The sequence below is a fragment of the Podarcis muralis genome, chromosome 1 (assembly GCF_964188315.1).
Source record: "Podarcis muralis chromosome 1, rPodMur119.hap1.1, whole genome shotgun sequence".
NCBI lineage: Eukaryota > Metazoa > Chordata > Lepidosauria > Squamata > Lacertidae > Podarcis > Podarcis muralis.
The window spans coordinates 4,507,355-4,528,832 of record NC_135655.1 but is presented as its reverse complement, the minus strand read 5'-3'; the positions used below and the strand labels follow the sequence as shown (position 1 = coordinate 4,528,832).

At 42.9% G+C, this 21,478-nt stretch overlaps 1 protein-coding gene across 5 annotated transcripts in view; it reads right to left on the bottom strand.

Moving 5' to 3' along the window:
- The window catches only part of FERMT2 (FERM domain containing kindlin 2), a 92,112-nt gene that overhangs the window by 20,536 nt on the left and 50,098 nt on the right, over positions 1-21,478 (bottom strand). For 3 of the 5 annotated variants that reach the window (XM_077936257.1, XM_077936286.1, XM_077936310.1), the window contains 4 exons: positions 5,181-5,406; positions 4,974-5,076; positions 3,693-3,800; positions 1,906-2,040 (listed from right to left, as the gene is read on the bottom strand). In XM_077936257.1, the coding sequence (XP_077792383.1) occupies positions 1,906-2,040; positions 3,693-3,800; positions 4,974-5,076; positions 5,181-5,406 (572 nt within the window). Of the gene's footprint in view, positions 1-1,905; positions 2,041-3,692; positions 3,801-4,973; positions 5,077-5,180; positions 5,407-5,995; positions 6,029-21,478 lie in introns of all 5 variants that reach the window. The other 2 variants (XM_077936198.1, XM_077936226.1) reach the window with 1 other exon arrangement.

Below are 21,478 nucleotides of genomic sequence, written 5' to 3'. Positions count from 1 at the left end.
TTAGATGAGTCTTCCCAGTGGAGGCAGTAACTTTACAGCAACAGAAAGAGCAGGGATCATTTCGAATGAGTCTTCAGGAAAGCATGTGCCTGCATTTAAATTGTATCCTCCGATAAAGAACAAACTATTGAAACTCAGCAGCGAACCGATGAACTGGGTGAATGATTCAGTGCCTGATTTAGGGCAGCACAACTAGTCCCTCCCCCCACTGGGTGCCAAGTCAAAGGGGTGCCCGCCTTCTCAAAGCCTGGTAAGTGCTTGCCCTGCTTTGGGAAGGAGGTGGGAGGGCTCTAGGATTCTGCCAGAGCCCTTGCGCTTTCTTCCCAAAGCTCGCTTACCCAGCTTGGGGAAAGCAGTGCAAGGGCTTGGGGGGGCATCACATTTTGGCTTCGCTCAGGGCACTATATTACCAAGGTCTGCCCATGGATGCCTGGAGTTCCTTATCATCTTGCCACATCATCCAGTTTTTGTGCCTCAGATTACTCAACGAGAGGAACACTATATGGTGAGCTCCCCATACCCCACATTATTTAGGTATTATGTCTCTGCACCTCTCTGTTATTTTTCTTTTGATTAACTCTGCTGCAAGTCGATAGGTAACGGCTTGATTTCCGCTGCACTTTGCTTGTTTCTCCTTGCCTGGACCTCTCTAAGACACCCCAGCTCTTTGCACTGATCCGTCTGGCCCAATGCCCGAGACAAGAATGAGTCCCACTTAACACTGCTCAGCTGGCATTTAAGTTGCTTGCTGGAAAGAAAGGGGGGAAAGGAAAGAACCCCTGTGCTAGGATAGGAAAATTTAACAGTTATGTTCCATAATCTAAAGAGGACGAAATCCTTACATCACAGGCAGCAGGGCTAAATGGGTAACTTTCATTAAAACTTCTGCAGATTCTCCTGTTTTACACAGTAATCTTGATATCCTTCCTCTGATTTATTTACACATTTTAAAAGGCTGAGATGAGAGACAGAACCAAGTTGAAAGATAGGCAACATCAAAGACTTGTGTTGCATCCCAGCATAAGCAATCATGTAAAAAATTGTGTATGAGAGCAGGATGCTTATCTCTGGAGGGTGAAATTTGCAGTTCCAGAGACTCTGCAACCTATGAGCAATCCAAGTTGGTCCACAAGGGATGTGCTTGGCAGAACGACGTGCTTGGGATTCCTTGGCAGTGCCGGGTCTCTCAGAATAAGCACTCTTTAATGACGCTGGGCTGTATAAATGAACCCAAAAGAGACTTGTGCTCTTGCATCAAGTTTCTGATCCGCAGTGTTTACTGTGAGCAACATAATTCCTAAGTGCAAAAGTCTCCTGCCCAAGTTTCGCTGAAATGAATGGAGTTGTGCAAAAGCACGACTGGTGCAGAACTCCCCCCATTGCAACAACACTTGTGCAGGAGAAAATTTTGCATGGAATACATTTCTGGCTTATTGCATCACAACAACAGGTCTGCAAGAGAACGAAGAAAGCAGGAGATCACTGCTTCAATGGAGACTCTTGCAAGGGAATCCAGGGGTCTTGCCTTCCTGTTCCATTCTGACAGTTTGCTAGAGGGAGCTGCTGGCCTGCTCTCTGTTGAGTCAGCCCATCCACTATAGATGATCAGTGACATTACAGCAGGGGTATGGAGCCTGTGGCCCTCCAGATGTCAGGGATGATGCAGCAATATTTGGAGGAACACAGGTTCCCATCTCTGAATTACAGTTATAAAACCGCATAGTCTTTAGCCTGTTTCTTCACTGTGAGAAGTCTGTTTCTCATTTACAGATTGAGCTGCTCTCAAAATGTTCATTTAGGTCTATCCACTGGATTGCATGTTTTCTTCCAGATTGCCATCCTCAAATGCTTTGGCAGAGATGTGCTCTTTAGGTCAAGATTGAAGCTCCCACTTCCTGCCCTTACCAGAATTGTGGATGTCTTCCCACCTTCCAGAGTAATCTCCAGGTCGGAAAGGGCAGCGTCAACTTCATCAACCTCTTTGTCACTGTTGTTCAAGTGATTTTCAGATGACATGATGGACAGCTTATTGATGTGGTACTGCAAGAAAGGAGTAAAGAGCCAAATAAAGACTACTGTAAATGAAACTGCACTTCGGCTAAGAGAAGATTGCCATAACCAAATCCTCAAAAGAACTCCCAGGGCAGGTGGGGAGAAGTAGCTTTTTCTGCAAGGTAACATTCATGCCTGACATTTTCCTGTGAAGCTACTGTGTAGGGCTTACTGGGTGGTGCTAAACTTCTTCTCCACTTGAAGCTCTCCAATTTATATTGGCCAAGACCAAAAGGTACCCAAACCTTGTGACCTATTCAGAGCTTGGTGATCTTATAAGTGTGTGTCATTTAAAAGACCAATTCTACTTCCAGAAGATGGCAAATGTGGTGCATCTCTTTACCATCATGTTAATTCCAACTACCAATTTACAGGTATTTAACACTAGTCCTACTCAGAGTAAACCCCCTGAAGTTAATGGACATGCCCATGGTCTCATCTGCAGTACAAATATGAACAAGTATCAAACCACTACAAAAAGTAATGGCTCCCCCCCCCCAAGAATTCTGGGGAATGTAGTTTGTTAAGGGAGCTGAGAGACCTCCTCACAGAGATAAAAATCTCAGTGTGGTTTAGTAATCCCTCTTCCCCAGGGATGTCTGTGAACTGTAGCTCTGTCAGTATTATAGGTATCTCTTAACAAGTTACCTGAAGGTCTCAAACATAAATGTTAGGCCTTACAACCTTAGGTTTTTTCCTGCACAATAAAGGTAAAGGTAAAGGTACCCCTGCCCGTACGGGCCAGTCTTGACAGACTCTGGGGTTGTGCGCCCATCTCACTCAAGAGGCCGGGGGCCAGCGCTGTCCGGAGACACTTCCGGGTCACGTGGCCAGCGTGACAAGCTGCATCTGGCGAGCCAGCGCAGCACACGGAAACGCCGTTTACCTTCCCGCCAGTAAGCGGTCCCTATTTATCTACTTGCACCTGGGGGTGCTTTCGAACTGCACAATAGCTGTGGTCTATTTCCCACACAGAACTACAGTTTCCAGAGTTTCCTGGGGAAAGAGATGGATTGTTAAACCACTCTGGAAACATATCTTTGAAAGAGCCAGGCAGCATATCAGATACAAAGGACAGATATAGGAGAATGCCCCCACTTGAAATAATAATTATGGGATGCCCCCTTCAAGGGAATAAAGTATGAAGGAGCTGGTATTAAATCTGTTTATATGTGCTGCATTGTGTGTGCCAAAAATGGCAAACTGTGTCCTATTCTAGAGAAGGAGGGTAGAATGTATTTTTGGGAAACCCAGGGATTATCACCAGCTGTTTGAGAGGCTCAGTGCCAGAACCCTGTGGTTCAGTAACCTAATGTACTTGTTATTTGCTTAAAAGCCAACAAAAAAAGGAAAGATGGATACAAACATGTTTGCGAAAAAGAATCCAAATTCCTTTGCTTGAGACATAACAAGGAGGAAAATTATTTTGAAATCACCTAAAAAGGTTCAAGTAAACCCTAAAAAATGGGGAAGAAGCCAAGATCTGTCAGAACAAACCATTCTAGCCACTGAAAAAATATAGGGCAAGACACAAAGCTCAGTCGGCATGTCAGAGGCACTAATACTTTCTAGAGAAAAGTATCGTTAAGATGGCAAAAATTGAAAGTTCAGAGATTTGGACCTACAGCATCTCCACTCACCTGCAATGCTGCAAACATCATCATTTCCTCCTCTGTGCACTCTATTTCTTCCAAAAGAATAGCCCATTTCGACTGCTCATAGAGTTGGTTGATTCTGATCGCATCGTACTATGGGGACATGACCATATCATTTGTACAGGACCCTGCTTAAGGATTATAGCACATAGCTTTTTGTAGTCAAGTAATAAAATCTTGTCAAATCATTAAGCCTTTGAATGCCTTCGTTTCTATTTGCTGTGTCAGTCTGAAATACCAGAGCTTGCATATGGCAGATGAAAACTTCCAGCCCTCTAGAGAGCTAGTATATATCCAGCCATCAGTCACCCCCACTGCTATAAAGGAAAGACATCACAAAGAAACCAGCTATCCTAAATCTGCTCAAATTGTTTGCCCAATCCTACACATTCTCCAGCCTCATTTGCAATTAAGCCTTTTGTCTTTGTTCTATCAACACTGCTTAACTAGTGGTGCTTCTAGATATAAGTAGGATGAAGTACTGTCACCAAACAGTCATCCATTACCTAACAGTTCTGCAAAAGTTTGGGCTGGGTTGCCCATCAGATTATGACTGTTCCAGTTTCCATAAGGTAGGCATGTCCAAAATCCGTTTTGGGGGCCTAACCTGGCCCGCCAGTCGGTTTAATCTGGCCCCTGTGGCAGTTTATTTCCGGGGGTAAAATCCTTTTAAAAAGCTCAACAACTTTGGGGTAAAATCATAAAACAACTTCAATCCTAAAAAAAGAGCAACAACTTTGGTTGGCCCTTCGCATCATCAAATCTGGCCCTCTTTGAAAAAAGTTTGGACACCACTGCCATAAGGAGAGGGAGCCCAGTAGATAATACCTTTCCTAGTCTTCCCGAAGCCACCAGTTTTTGTTTGTCTAATTCAAAATCACTCTCTGTTCCCCCCGCCTTGCCTTCTGTCACTTCAGTTATGCCCACAAAGGGTCAAAATTCATTCCTAGCCTGAATATTGGAAAAATAAACATTTAATTTTCACAAGACACATACCAAATTATTCCACTAGCTTAATTAAATCCATATGCAGAATCAGCGTTTCCTCTCTAGAACATGAAGCGCAACCGTGCTATTGGTATGGATTCAGCTTCTAAGCAGGCAAGAATTGCAGAGCCGTCAAGCCTGTGCAGTATTACTGGGTTTAGAACATTTTGGCTCCTTTCCCCGCCTTACGGTACATGTGTCATGCATGCCCTTTTCTGTCTCTCCATCACAGACACTGAAAATCCTGCAGAAGATATCCCAGCACACATAGCATTATACCTTAGGATTCAAATCAAAGAAGCTGTAGTACTTAAACCGAAGAAGTAAGGCTTCATTCTCCTTCACATCTTGCTCCATAAGTGACCTTGAAGAATCCAGCCACCTGCCAACACACAAAGAAAGTGCTGGCTTAGTCATTTCAAATGACATTTTTTCCCTTATTCTTCTTCAAAATATAAGCTGCTTAAATAAGCTTTTAAAACCTACCCCTGGTTGATCTTGGCCTTATCCAGAAGCGCCTGTGGTTTATACATTTTGGCTAAGATTTCTGGGGAGGTGATGGGCTGGCTGACGGCAAGTATACCTGGATTCCCTTCTGATAAAGCACTATCTCCAAACCAAGCTGAAGTTGGCGACAAAGGGCTCCCATCATGTGAATCGTAAGTTGGCGTCATGGTTTTGCTATAAAGCCCTGGGCTTGAATAAATGCTTCCTAAATTGAGAGAAGAGAATTAGAACAAAGTTATCATGAGAATAAAAGATAGCATTTTGTTTCACTGAACGAAGAACAAATAGACAAGCGAAGAGTTCCGCAAAGAAATTTAAGTGTGCAAGGAGCAGGGAGCACAGGAGTTTGAGTGACAGGCAAATTTGGCTCCCATTTCCAGCATATCACAAAAAGCAAGAACTTGCATCTCAAGATGCTCACTGGAGTTCATACATTTCCCCATGATCTGTGAATCTGTACTTCACATTATCATAAAGCAGATACTGCTGATGCTTCTAGGGCTCTGCTTCTGATATAATGCTAAAATCAAAACTGTATTTTTATTTAATATTACTATGCCACTTTTCCAACAACATGGTCAAACTCAAAGCATCTCACAACAATATCAATATCCTAAATAATTGTTCAATGGGAAAAGACGACCCACAACTGCATTTCCATGCTTTGTAAGTAGAGCAAAAAACTAAGAACGCTCCCTGTTGCATGAGGATTTTCAGACTCGTGTAGATGAGAGGTAGGAAAACAGTCAAAAGAAAAGTCACAGGAGATGAAGTCCTACCCACATGGGGCTCACCTTTCACTGGGCCGATGTAAAGAACATCAGAGCCTACAGAGAAGGAAAGAAAGGAAGTCAGAAGGTAAGATGAAGACGCAGAAAGAAGCAGAAATAAGAATAGCAGGGGTGAAAAACAGGCAGGGGTGAAAAACAGGCAGAGATGTTCAAGGGTGCAACTGAGCACATGGCACATGTGAAGAGGTCTGAACTGTACACCGGATGGCAGGGGAAACAGTAAAATAAAGCCTACAGGCAGTAATTTTATTATGGCAATGTGCATCAAGTGACAATGCAAAACAGCAGAAATCTAAAAGATCAATAGCACACGCCTGTAACGGTGTTTTTTAGCACCAAGCGCCCATGTTGGAAAATCAGTGCTGTGAAATTAGAGTAGACTGTTGTCAGGCTGGGTAAGTCCATTTCCACCCAGTTCTCCAGGAAAATGAGGATTTAGCCAAGATGAGCAGTATTACTTCTATCTGACAAGGGAGGAAATACAAAACTCCTGCTTCGTCATCTTTTGCCTATACACGCAATGGAAGGAAATGAAGTAGTCCATTCATTACTTCCCTTGCTTGGCAATTATCTCAGTGCTTTTGCAAACATTACTCAGAACACTGGAAAGTGGAAATAGTTTTGCCTTTCCTTCTTCTTCTTTTTTTACTGAGCAACTGGGTAAGAATTCTGCCTGACTGCTGCTCTTTATAAATACCAAAGAAAAGGACTCTGCATCTTTTGTTTTGTGTGTGTGTGGGGGGGGGGGGGGGGAAAGTATGGAAGTTCCTATATCAGATGTAAGATGCTTATTTCTAAATGTATAAAAATCCTTATATGTCAATACAACTTTGTGCAGGGAGCCATTTGTAGCAGTTAGTTTTTACCTAACACACAGCCAACTGAGTTAATACACAGGATAGCAGAACTCTTGAAAAACAGACTGAGTTTTCACTTTTTCACGTAACAGCTGCACATTGCACAGAAACTCTCCGTGTGAAATGAAGATGATGAAGTCACGGCATGGGCCTTCTTCACGATCTCTTGATCTCTTAATAGTGTGTCATTCATTCTCCATCTGAAGGAACCGGGTTGAGTTAGTCTGAGTTCTATTTTCAGAGCGTTGTGGTCGGAGCATGTTTTTGGGCAGATTTCCACCTTTTTGGTCTTGGGTGCCAGCCCCCTGGAGGTCCAAATTTGGTCAATCCTTGACCAAGACAGGTGGGCCTCAGAGAAGAAAGTGCCTTCTTTACCTAGGGGGTTCTTTGTCCTCCAAATATCAATCAAATCCAGATTGTCAGTCATTTCAAAAAAAGTTTTAGGCAGTCTGCCGTCTGATGTTAAATTTTGGTTGTAAGACTTATCCATATGTGTAGACACCACTCCATTCATGTCTCCCATCATTATGATGTTAGCATAGTCCAGATAGTCCAACAAAGTCTCATGCAGCTTCTTGAAAAATTCCGATTTCCCGTCATTTGGAGCATAAATTCCTAATAACAATATTTTTTCTCCTTGAGTCTGAATTTCAATTGCCAAAATTCTTCCATGTTCATCTTTAAATAGAAATTTAGGTGACAGGCTCTCCTTAGCGTAGATCACCACTCCTCTTTTCTTCACCTTATCTGAAGAGATAAACTCTTGGCCTAGTCTTTTGTTAACCAAAACTTTCCTGTGGAGCCTGGTTACATGGGTTTCTTGTAAACAAATAATGTCCAATTGCTCTTTCTTCAATATATGAAATAGCCTCCTTCTTTTCTCCGGGGAATTTCCACCATTTATATTCCAACTTAGTAGCTGCAGAGACATCCTGAACTATTCTGTTACACCTAGAGCGGTGTGTCTTCTTTTTCCTCTGGTTCCGAGGGTATAGGCGTCCCTCCGCCTGCTGGCAGAATGGGTCCTGGTTTAGGTAGAGGCCAATGGGCTGCTGCTTCTTTTTGGAGATCTTCTCCGTGGTCGTGCTGGAACTTTTGTAGGTCCTCTGGCGTTCTTATTTTAACCTTCTTCTGTTTGTAAGTAAATGATAGTCCTTGTGGAAATTCCCACCTATAAGGAATTGTGTTGAGTCTCAACAGCTTGGCCAATTCTGAATAGGTGGTTCTCAAATCCAATAACTGTTTAGGGATGTCTCGGTAAATTTCCACCCTTTTCTCTTGTATCTCAATTGAGTTATTAAAATGTAGGCCTAATATTTTGTCTCTCTCTTCTCTTGATCTCAAAGCTATTAAGCAGTCTCTTGATCTATCTTTTCTTACCAATCTTCCCAATCGAAAAGCCGATACTATTTTAAAGTCACTATCTTCTTTTAGGCCCCAAAACTTTGAAAACTCTGTTGTCAAAAATCCAATCAAATCTCCTTGTTCGATTTCTGGCACCGCCCTCAGCCTGAGGTTGGTCTGGCGATTTTTCAATTCCACCAAGGAAAGGTAGGTTTGTTGGTCCCCTACCTGTTTGTGCAGAGGCTTGACTTCTGCTTTCACTTCCTCAACCTCTTTTTTAGCTGCTGTTGCAATTTGAACAGCTTCCCCTGCCAATTTACGATTCTCTTCTGTTGCTCCTTGCAATTTTTCAATTGCTTGGGTATGTTGGGAAACCTGATCTGTCAGTTTTTGGATCGAGGATGTAGCTTGGTCAATTTTTATTGATTGATTATCAATTTTTTGGTTTAATGCTGATAATTGTTCCAAAACTTGTTTCAGTACTGCCTCTGATCCTCCTGATGCCATATCTTCCTCCTCAGATTTTTCAGGCTTTTCACTTTCTACTTTTTGTATTGCAAGCACAGCTGGAACTGATAGTCTGCGTCCCTGAGTTAAAGTTGTTTGCAAAAGCTGTGCCTGCTTTTTCGCTTTTTCTTTTTCCTTAGCTTCCTTAGCTTTGGCTGCTCTTGTCTTTCCTGTGCCACTCATCAGTCAGTGTTCAAGGTCAAATGTTGTAGTCCCATGGGAAAGACAAGCCCAAATTTAAAAACAATCTGGAGAGAGAAGGTAAACAGAAAAAACTTTTCCCAGGCCTTTGTTATCCCAATATCCTCTAGGGGGAGTGCCACCAAAATTTAGTAAGAAGAAGGTAACTTTTCCGCCATTAAAGTCCCTTTTGTTCCATTTTTGAAGACAGTTTTAAAAACAAGTTAGTTCCAAAACACTAAGAAGAGAGTCCTGCAGAGCACTTTAAAACACTTAACAAAGTTCCAGCAAGGTGCCTGCAATTGTATCCATTCAAACTAAGTAAGCTCAAAAGTTGCACTTCAGTTACAAAAGTATCTGGAAGTTTGTTACAGTTCCGCAGTTAAGCAACTTCACCCGGCCACCCAAAGATTTGGGGTTAGAGTCTTCCCTCACCCCTTGGGAGACCGCTCCAAGTCAATTTTTAAACGATATTTTTGACTGTATCTTTAGCTGTATTTTTCCTTTAAAGATAGAGTTCAAATGTGCACGAAAGTCCCACTTTAAAGCCTTAAGGCTTCCCTGTTCGCAGCGCTTTCCGCTCTTTGAACAGTCTGCTTTGATCTTGAAAGCAGTGCCGGAAGACGGACTTCCTCTTTCTCGTCTCCCGGTTTCAGCCGAATTTCTTCAAATTATTTCAACAAATCTTAAATCCTTACTCACGGGTTTGCAGTTTCAGGCTGATATTTTTGGAAGAAAGGTCAGCGCTCATCCGTGACAGCCGCGCGGCTTCGCCTCCGCAGAAAGAGCGATGAACTCACAGCACCGCTCCCCCTCCTTCACTCCGGAGCCCCTTACGGGGTCCCTTCTGCGAATTTGGGGTCGCTCCAGGTGCCCGCCGAGTCCCACGGCCACGAACTCACTCTGTCCGTGGTTTATCTTGATGGGTTGCCGCTGCGCCGTAGCGAAACAACCCTTTTCTGCGGTGCCCCTCTTCAGAGCTCGAAGAGGTCCGCCATCACGGTTTCGCGCCGCCTCCGGAAGGCCCAAAAAACACTAAAGGATTACTTTGAGATAAATCTGAACACTACAGTAGAAAAAAGAACAATCTGGGACGCAAGCAAAGCTGTTATGAGAGGGTTTCTGATACAACAGAATACAATTAAGAAGAAGCTCTGGAATGGAAAGAAAGATAAAATATTGGAGAAAATACGTCAGGGAGAGGAAAAATTGAGAACCAAACCAAAGTCAAAGGAACTGCTGAGAGAAATTAAATTCCATCAAGCAGAATATTCAAAATTGACTAACCAGGAGATTGAATGGAAAATAAAACAGATGAAGCAAAGATCTTTTGAATCAGCAAACAAATGCGGAAAGCTGCTAGCCTGGCAGCTGAAAAAAAGACAAAAGCTAAATACGATAACAAATCTAGAGATTGAAGGAAGGATGGTACAGAAACCAGAAGAAATTAGGAAGTGCTTCCACAGATATTTCAAAGAACTCTACACACAGGGGCCTCAGAAAGAATCTGAGATAGACCAATTTTTAAAGATAAATGGATTATCAAGAATAACTCAAGATAAAAGATCAATCTTGAACTCTATAATAACTACTCAGGAAATTGAAGGTGCCATTCAGAACATGCAACTAGGCAAATCTCCAGGCCCGGACGGGCTTACCTCCAAATACTATAAGACTTTGAAGGATTATTTGATACAACCTTTGTTGGAGGTATGCAACCAGATTTTGGATGGGAAGAGGGCACCAGAAACGTGGAAAGAAGCCTTCATCACATTGATACCTAAGACAGAATCTGAAAAGACTCAGCTCAAGAACTATCGCCCCATCTCACTCCTGAATGTGGATTACAAAATATTTGCAGACATTTTGGCAAGCAGACTTAAAAAAGTCTTAAATGAAGTAATTCACAAAGACCAAGCAGGCTTTCTCCCTGGTAGACATTTATATGAGAATACCAGAAACATCATTGATATCTTGGAACTTTTACAAACCAACATGAACACAAGGGCGGTGTTAATTTTTATTGATGCGGAGAAAGCATTTGACAACATATCTTGGAGGTTCATGAAGAAAAACTTGGAAGGGATGGGAGTGGGGCGGGGGTTTGAAAATGGGTTACGAGCAATTTATTCAGAGCAAAAGGCTAAATTAATAGTGAACAATGTGGTGACGGAGGAGTTTAAAATTGAAAAAGGGACACGACAAGGGTGCCCTCTATCCCCTCTTTTATTCATTTCAGTCCTGGAGGTGCTATTGAATATGATAAGGAAGGACCGGTTGGTACAAGGGATAGAGGTCGGAGTGAAACAATACAAATTGAAAGCCTTTGCAGATGATCTAGTTTTGACACTGCAGGAGCCAGAATCCAGTACAAAAAGAGCTCTTGAACTTATATCTGAGTTTGGTCGGGTGGCGGGATTTAAGTTGAACAAGCAAAAAACCAAGGTTTTGACCAAGAATTTGACACTTACAGAAACAGAGGGGTTTCAGAGAGAAACAGAACTGAATGTGGTAAAAAAAGTGAAATACCTAGGGATCTATTTGTCTTCCAAAAATTTGAATTTATTTAAGGACAACTATGAAAAATGTTGGTCGGAAGTTAAAAAGGATTTAGAAATTTGGTCAAGATTGAAACTTTCCTTGTTGGGAAGGATTGCAGCAATAAAAATGAATGTGTTGCCGAAAATGTTATTTTTGTTTCAAACCCTACAGATCGTGGACAGAGTGGAATGTTTTGGAAAATGGCAGAAGGATATATCTAGGTTTGTCTGGCAGGGCAAAAAGCCCCGAATAAAGTATAAAATATTAACAGATTCAAAAGAAAGAGGGGGGTTTGCCCTGCCGGACATGAGATTGTATTATGAAGCTGCAGCCTTCTGCTGGCTGAAAGATTGGTTTTTGCTAGAAAACACTGATGTCCTAGATCTGGAAGGTTTTGATAATGCTTTTGGTTGGCACGCATACCTATGGTATGACAAGGTTAAAGTTCACAAATTGTTTAAAAGCCATATTGTCAGAAAAGCAATTTTTGCAGTCTGGACGAAATACAAAGACTTATTAGAGAGTAAAACACCGAGGTGGGTGTCACCGGTGGAGGCCAAGGCTGGAAAAAGACCCAATATGGAGGCTTATTGGCCGAAATATTGGGAATTAATTGAAAAAATTGGAGACAGTTGGAAGTTGCAGAGCCAGGATAAACTAAAAAACAAGGTGCGAGATTGGTTACATTATGCTCAAATGCAAGAGGTTTTTAAAATGGATAAAAAAGTTGGTTTCCAGGAGGAGAAATCGAAACTAGAGACAGAATTGCTAGAACCAAAGACCAAGATTTTGTCTAGAATGTATAACTTGCTGCTTAGGTGGAACACACAGGACGAGTTGGTTAAATCTGCTATGATAAAATGGGCACAGGATGTTGGACATAATATTATGTTTGAAGACTGGGAGAGGTTATGGAACACCGGAATGAAATTCACGGCATGCAGTGCCTTGAAGGAAAACATTATGAAAATGATATACCGGTGGTACATGACCCCAGTCAAGTTAGCTAAGATACATCACCTGTCTGACAATAAATGTTGGAAATGTAAGGAGGCAGAAGGTACATTTTATCATCTCTGGTGGACCTGCCCAAAAGTGAAGGCTTTCTGGGAAATGATTTATAATGAATTGAAAAAGGTATTTAGGTATACCTTCCCTAAGAAACCAGAGGCCTTCCTGCTGGGCATGGTGGACCAGAAAGTGCTAAAGAAAGACAGAACGCTGTTTATGTATGCTACTACAGCAGCAAGAATTCTCATTGCAAAGAACTGGAAGACACAAGATTTACCCACGCTGGAAGAATGGCAGACGCAGTTGATGGACTACATGGAATTAGCTGAACTGACCGGCAGAATCCGAGATTTGGATAAAGAAACAATTGAGGAGGACTGGAAAAAATTTAAAGACTATTTGCAAAAATACTACAAGCTGTATGAATCTTAAGATAGTGCATGATTAGGAAAAGTTATGCTTCTGCAATTATGATTAAGTAAATTGCAAAATAAGTGATAAAAGAGAAAAGGAGACAATTTGAATCGAACATGTTATGTTTATTTTAAAGGCATCGAATATGAGATACAATATATCGAATTTGGGTACATAACATTGGAAAGTTACAATAAGGCATGAAATAAGGTAACAAAATGCTGACATTGTTAATGTAAATAACGCAGAATCGGAAGGGGTGGGGAAGTCCAAGTTGTTTTTGTTTGTTTTTGTTGTTAAAAAAAGGGAAAAATTGTTTCTTGCAATTATGTTATTTGTTTGTAACCTATAAAATTATGGAAAGAAACGCAATAAAAAATTTATAAAAAAAAAAAATGAAGTCACGGCATGAGGACTTTACCACTTCAGAAATGAGTATCTGAAGCAGCCCTCACTGAAGGCATTAAAGAGTTTCCCTTTTCTTGGCTGAACTCTGAGAAACAAACACGGCTGCCTGGATTTCAGCATGCGGCTCCCCAGGCTCAAAACCAACTCTTCTTAAAATAGTTCACGAGAGTCTAAGCTGCACAATCTCTTTGTGGTGAGCTTCTTATAACCTCTTGCTATACATGCGTTGCAAGGCTCATTCTTCAGAGTTTTAGAATATTTGCCATTATTCTGTGTTAAATTTAAAAGCCTGGTTTAAGCCTCCTTTATGCAGCGACCCACCTCCTGCTATTAAAGGTAAAGGTACCCCTGCCCGAAGGCCAGTCGTGTCTGACTCTAGGGTTGTGCGCCCATCTCACTTAAGAGGCCGGGGGCCAGCGCTGTCCGGAGACACTTCCGGGTCACGTGGCCAGCGTGACGAAGCTGCTCTGGCGAGCCGGCACCAACGCAGCACACGGAAACACAGTTTACCTTCCCGATAGAAAGCGGTAGCTATTTATCTACTTGCACTTTAGGGGTGCTTTCGAACTGCTAGGTGGGCAGGAGCTGGGACTGCAGACGGGAGCTCACCCCGCCGCGGGGATTTGAACCGCTGACCATGCGATCGGCAAGCCCTAGGCGCTGAGGATTTACTCACAGCGCCACCCGCGTCCCACCCGTCCTCCTGCTATTAGGAAGATCAATAAGGCAAGTACAGTATTTTTCACTCTATAGGACGCACCAACCATAGGACGCACCTAGTTTTAGAGGGGGAGAACAAGAAAAAAAAATCTCTCCCTCTCTGCTCAGCGCCCCTTCAGCGAAGCGGCAGGAGAAACGGAGCCCCTTCCATTTCTCCTCCCGCTTTGCTGGAGGGGCACTGCGCAGAGAAGAAAAGCTGCACAGCACCTCTCCAGCGAAGCAAAGCCAGGAGAGCAAGAGGGATCAGTGTGCACCGATCCCGCTTGCTCTCCCGGCTTCAGGCGGCTATCCCTGAAGCCTGGAGAGTCTTGCTTCTCCTGTTGGAGGCTTCGCGTTGCTTTAGCTGAAGCCATGGAGCCTGCACTTGTTCCATAAGACGCACACACATTTCCCCTTAATTTTTGGAGGGGAAAAGTGTGTCTTATAGAGCGAAAAAATACGGTATGCACCTTAAGATGGGGTAGGCAGAAGGTAGACTGTGATACTTCTTCTACAAGGTGGGGGTGAGAAATTTTGCCTCTTGAGACCCTTAAGGGTTGGAATTCTCTAAGTTCATTTTGCTCCCACTCAACAGAACTGAAAGCTTCACTAGACTTTCGCTAGAGTTTGCTTGGATAGTCTAGTCCAACACTAACATTAAACCTTCCTTAAATAAAGAAAATGATTCTGTTTGCAGTAGAGGATCCAGGGTCTTATTAACAGCAGAAGTAGAAATCCAGAGAGCTGGCTTCCCATGTGCATCATTAAGATGGTGCTGCCACTGCTCCAATCAGTTTAAATCTATTTAATTTCTGGGTGTCCAGATTAGCTTCGGATCATTTGGAAATTTTGCACCTCCAGTCTATTGTTTTTTTTTAAAGGAACTTGTACTATACACTCACAACAAGCAGAATTTGAGTCAAGATTAGCCCCCAAAGAGCCAATTTTGTGCCAAAAGTATTTAATACGACAGAAGCAGCAGGGGAAAATATTCTCTCTCTCTCTCTCAACAGAATATTTTATTAATTTGTAGTAAAATAACACCGATCAATTCCAACAAAATCTGTAGATTATTGAATGCTTATATTAATCACATATAAAAAGAAAAGTCGAGCAGGGGCACTGCCTAATACTGAATCACTGGAAGCGTCTTCGAAGTCTCAGCTATCTGTGATGTGGTTTCTCCATAAGTAAGCTTGAGTGGCTGGAGATCTTATATTAACATAACTTCTATACACATAGTTGAGATATAGGAACCATACCTTACCAATATGGCCATGCTTAGTTTGACCTCTAACAACCCTTCTGTGTTGTGTAAGGGGCTCAGAAATGCCCATTATACACCCAACGCCTGGTGGCCTTGTAACATATACGTTTCTGTAAAGAGCTGCAAACTGCGAAGCCACCTCTGGCTTGATCTAAAAGAACCCCAAAATATATTTAGAATATGAGAGCAGCAGTGGCTGAGGACTTAAGTTCAGTATTTGTTCAGCTGTGGAGTAAATAGGCAGCAGCAGGGGTGGATTTTAAGAAGCAATGAACAGCTGAAACTGAATTTAACCACCACTAGAAGAGCACACTAGTGTAGGTGTGTGGAAAGCCTTTGCTGAACTACAACTCCCATCACTCCTGGCTATTAGCCATGCATGCTGGGGCTGCTGGGAGTTGTAATTTAGCAACACCTGGACAGCCAAAATCCCACACCCACCTGCAACAGTGTTTCCTCTGAAGAATAGTTCTTATTCACTGCTGTAAATCTAATAACATATCAGGATTGTAAACTATTTTTTCTAACAATACTCTGAGGAAAGTCACCATTACTTTTATTTTACAAATGGAGAATACAAGCTGGGAGTGGGAGAGACCTGTTCAGCCTATAGACACCAGGGGTGAGAAATCTCATGCCTTGGGCCCAAAATACAGCCCTCCAACTTCTCTAGGTCCTGGACTCTCCCCCTGGAGTCACTGGTCCACACCCTCTGAGTGTTTTACCTGGTTGGATTCTATGAAAGGCCTTTGAACTTAGTTCAGTTGCGTTACTGAAAACAAATTCCTAGGCTCAGAATGGGGCTCAGAGGCAGGCTGCTATTTAATTCTACATATGTTTGCACTTGTCTTGTGTTTTATAGAGCTTTGGATTTTAGTGAAAACACACAGACACACAGACACACACACTCTCCATCCCTGCCTTAGGACGAAGCTGTACAAGCATTTTAAATTGGTGCATAAATTGCTCTATTACAGCACGAAGAGGGTTTTTATGCAGAACACATAAGAACACAATAGCCCGCTGGATCAGGCCAATGGCCCATTTATTCCAGCGTGTGGTTCTCACAGTAACCAATCATATGCCTGTGGCAAACTCACAAGGAGGCTCTGAGCACAGCAGCCCTCTCCCCTTCTGTGGTTTCCAGTAACGGGCATTTCAGAAGCAATGCTGTCTCCAACTGTGGAGGCAGAGAATAGCTATCCTGGCTAGTAGCCATTGAGATCCCTCTCCTCCATGAATTTGTGCCATCCTCTTTTAAAGGGTGGTTGTCATCACCGCCTCCTAGATGAGTGAGTTCTGTAGTTTGACCATGTGCTGCATGAAAAAGCCCTTTCTTCGATCTGTCCTAAGTCTTCCAACTTTCAGCTTCTCTGAATGTCCACGAGCTCTACTGTTATGAAAGGAGAACAACTTTTCTCTATTTCTTTTCTCCACGCCATGCATAATTTTATAAACTTCTATCATGTTGCCTTGTACTTGCCTTTCCTCTAAACTAAAAACCCAGGCAAAAACAGGTGTGTGATAGCACTGGAGCCTGAAGGACGACGACAACTGGAACCCAACTGCCACCAAGAAAGGCTGCTGGGATTCTAAGGAAGCCAGCTGCTTCTGCACAACCATCCTGCAGCTCACACAGGAGTCAATTCACTGTGCAACTGATTATTCCAATCTGCATTTATTTCAAGGAAGTCTGTAAAGAAGCAGTGCTTAATAGCTTGCGGCTGCAAAATGAGATGCCTATGCACAAAAACCCACCTCCCAGGTATTCCATTTCTTCCCATTTTCGCTTTAGAAATGTTCCCACTTGGAAATTAAGAGGCATTCCTCCTTGACAAATTGTTTTTCTAAAAAAAATACCAATGCTATCAATGTACATTACACTTTCTAGAGTTAAAAAAAAAGGTAAACAAAACAAAATAGAACAGTCTTTGTCAAAAGGAGTCTTTCAAAAGCAGGCAAGTTAAGACAGACATGAGAGCAAATGCAATCACACGCTACTTGAAACCGATACAGGTTCTTCCGTATCCTTTTTCTCTTGCAGCTTTTAAAACAATATCCTTAACACTTTAGCACTTTGCCCTTGCTGCTACCGCATTTCATTTGGTGGCAATTCTATGTCCTTTATTAACCACTTGGAGAATTAGACCCCCATCTGCACAATACAGTCATACGTTGGGTTTCAAATGCTTCAGGTTGCGCGTTTTCAGTTTGTGCACCGCGCCGAACCCAGAAGTACTGGAACAGGTTATTTCCGGGTTTTGGCGCTCATGCATGTGCAGAAATACTAAATCACGCTTTGCGCATAAGCGACGAATCGCAATCCACACATGTGCAGATGCGACGCTGCGGGTTGCGAACGTGCCTCCCGCACGGATCACATTCGCAACCCGAGCGTCCACTGTGCATCTAAAATTGTGTCACACAACTTTAAACAAAGAGTCCTGGGAGCTGCAGCTTGTTGCAGGTCCGAGAGTGCTTAGGAGACCCCCTATTCCCATCAGAGAGCTACAATTCTTGGAGTTCCCCTGGAAGAAGAATTAATAAACCACTCTTGAGAACTGTAGCTCTAAGAGGCAAATGGATTTTCCTTACACAAATTTGTGATTCTGCTTTAAAAGTATAGTGCCTAGGGGTTCTTAGTTGGTGAAACTGTAGAATCAACAGCATTCCAGAACAGAGGGCTGACCTGCAATTTGAGCAAAAATGGGTCACGGAATCTTGGCTTCCACTTCACTGCAAAGAAGGGATACTGAGAATTTGCAGGGGAGAGCAAATGAGCCACCAACCCCACCACAGCTGCCCTTTGCTTGCAAATCACACTCCCCTGTCCTTCTATCTATGCTCTGCTTTGCAGTGAAAAAGCAACAGCCAGTGAATTTAGAATCACTCAGTAGACTGACACGTAGGGGGAAGGCTTTTTCTTCTACAGGTTTGTCTGGATCCATAGGAAAGAGTCATCCATTTTTCTCTCTTGGGGGGAAAACTAGACATTGCACTGGAGGTATGTTACCATATCCCAGTGGTTTTAACTCTCTCTCTTAAATCTGAAGCTGCTACAATCAGGAAGTGAGGGAAGTAAGGAGAGACTCGCTGCCTAAACAACCTTCCCTCCTCCAGCCATTTTCCTCACTCAAAATCTTCTCCCCACAGACCTAACTTATTTTCCACCAACATGGGAAAAGTTACTCCTTTCTCTTCTCCTGAGTAGAAAAGCAGCTGGGTTACGTGTATGCAATTCCGGACAGAAATACAACCTTCTCTCCTCTGGTTAGGTATCCTACAGTCCTGACAGTGGCCTCACACAATGCTTTCATTTAACAATGCTGGAAGACCTGTTTTCCTTTGTTTTCTGTGTGATATCTAGTTTGGCCCTTAATGACACTTTGCATAGCAGGTCTCATGCTGAACTCAACTGTGTTTGTCATGACACTTAGCCAAGTGCCACAATGTGTGTGTGTGTGTGTGTGTGTGTTCTCCTCCCTATTAATGAATTTTGTTTTTTGTTTAAATCTTGCTTCTCTCTCATATTTTGAGAAAAAACACTCTTTACAAAGCAACTAACCAATTTATTTACAATTCTGGGTTTTGTGGAGGAATGCCAAGGGCAGGAGAGGACAGACTACAAAGCAGGATTGCTAAATTGCTCCCTTCAGTTTATCTGATCTTTGAAGCACTGTGATAAAACAAAACAAAAAAGCCACAATGGTGAAGAGGGGAGGGGAGGGGAGCCAGGGTGCGATCCTTGGAGAGCAATATCCTCCCAAGGACTGAAGACCTAGTGTTGAGAAATCCTGACACCCCCCCCCCTTATCATTAAGCAGGTCAAAGAATCCAAGCTATTAGCAACAGAAGCAGGAAAACAAACACACACAGACACACAGTGCAACTTAGAAAACAAAATTCATAACATCTGAACTTTCACACTTTAAGATAGGGATGGACAACATTCTCCAGAATTCTTGTGTGGTCTGCAGAGACATGGCCAGAATCCAAGATTCATTCTGATGTTTAAGTAATTTTATAGAGTTCCCATTAATTGAAATCATTTTTTTCAACTCATACAAAAATAATGATTTCTTTCCATGATCAGGATTTCCCCCTCTCCCAGGAGTGACCCATACCCTACCCCCCACAGTTGAGGGTTGTCTTCTACATAACATCTCTATCCCAAGGTTAAGTGCAAAGTCTCCAGCCACTAAATAATGCAAAGCAAAACAGTTATGCAATTCAGTAAGCTGCATGAAACCAAAGTGTACGAATGAATACACAGTACACACATGGATGCCCCTGGTCACAGTGCATTTCTGACCTGCTAGCCAGTGGTGAAAGAGTAGCTCCCTCTCTGTTACCAACTGTGGCGCGTAGGGAATTGGGACTGCATGGGATTTCATTCTAGATCAACAACTCATTTTAATGAAGTCATGGCAGGTAAAAGTTCGTGGCCTTAAACTGGGTTGCAGTGGGCAGCAAGAAGGTATGTAACTGGCAAGAATGTATTTGTTATTCATTCTAGTAAGTGAAGAATGCTCTTTGGAAATGAGCGACTGGCGGGCTTGTGGCTTAATGCCAGTGGCCAAATTACTACCTTTAAATGAACTGTGTATGAATACGAGTGTATATTAAATCCTCAGGCTAACAAGGTGTGTAAGAAGGGAGTGCTGCAAAGGTAAGTTGTAGCAAACCATTCATTATCCCCCGCCAAATCTTTAATGTTTCTCAGAATCCAATTCTAAGACTTGCTGTAACGTATGTGGAGTGGAATGTACCGTTGTCTACGGCACGGCACCTTAACAAAACATCATGTCCCTGAACCAAAATTACGTGGCATGAGCAGAGTTTTAAAAAGTAATCCAGAATGCGCTGCTGCAAAAGGAACTGAATCTTACATGATGTCTTGGGGTGTGCGACAAGTTGACATTCTCCTATCTGCATAGCAACTGCAAGCAGGTGCTGTGTTTGTGCATTTACCCCCCCGCTCTTCCACACAACCCTGGCCTGAGTACTGCATGCAGAACACCTCCTCATCCCTTGTCCACAGGTGGGGGTGGTGAAAAATCAGCCTAGGACTGATCAGAAGGTTGGCGGTTCAAATCCCCGCAATGGGGTGAGCTCCCGTTGCTCGGTCCCTGCTCCTGCCAACCTAGCAGTTCGAAAGCACGTCAAAGTGCAAGTAGATAAATAGGTACCGCTCCAGCGGGAAGGTAAATGGCGTTTCCGTGCACTGCTCTGGTTTGCCAGAAGCGGCTTCGTCATGCTGGCCACATGAACCGGAAGCTGTACGCCGGCTCCCTCGGCCAATAAAGTGAGATGAGCGCCGCAACCCTAGAGTCGGTCACGACTGGACCTAATGGTCAGGGGCCCCTTTGCCTTTACCTATGCAGCGTTAGTGAGGGACTCGAGCATGTTTTACTCACATGGCTCGCTTCCTCCATGAATTTGCCTAATGCTTAACAAAATAATAATTAAAAAACAGAACAAAACCCACTGCTGCTCACCACCAGGTTTCCAGCCAGGCAATCTTCCATCCAGAAATTGGAACAGCTGTGATGGGAGATCATGGATGAGGTGATTACCCAGAGCTGCAGCTCCGTGGTACAAGATTTGCACACAGAAAATAGTTCAGCCTCCAGGTAGACTGCACTGACTGGTAGTGGCTCTCTAAGGTTTCAGACAGGGACATTCCTAGCCTGCTGGAGATTGTACATGGGACCTTCTGAATGCAAAGCACATGCTCTACAGCTGAGGTACAGCCCTTCCCTCCCTGTGGAGAATACTATATACAGAAATAGGTTTTAAAAACCAAGGAGAGAACCAATCATTCTAAACAATCATGTCTAAACAATCAATACCCAGTTTTAATTACACTGGTAACCTACTCTATGGACTTGAGGCAGGTAAGAGCAATTCTAGATTAACAGGTAGGGTTGGGTTGGTTTTTTTACTTGCCTAATAGTAAAAATGTGCACAGGGGAACACGAGGGAAATAAAGCATGAGGGGGAAGACATGAAAGGAGAACTTTTCAGAAAGAAAACAAACCAATCACTGTTCTAATACATAGACTAGTTTTGCAATTCCCCTTCCGAAGCACTCCCATTCTCTCAAAATAGGGTGAATTTCAGGAAACTATGCAAGGCATATGTTTTAAATTCTCACAACAGCATCTAGGGACTGGATCTCTTGTAATTTTAAGAATTTTTTTTAGTTTTAATTATTTCTTGGAAGGATCAATGCACGCTAGAAAGCTCTGTGGTGCT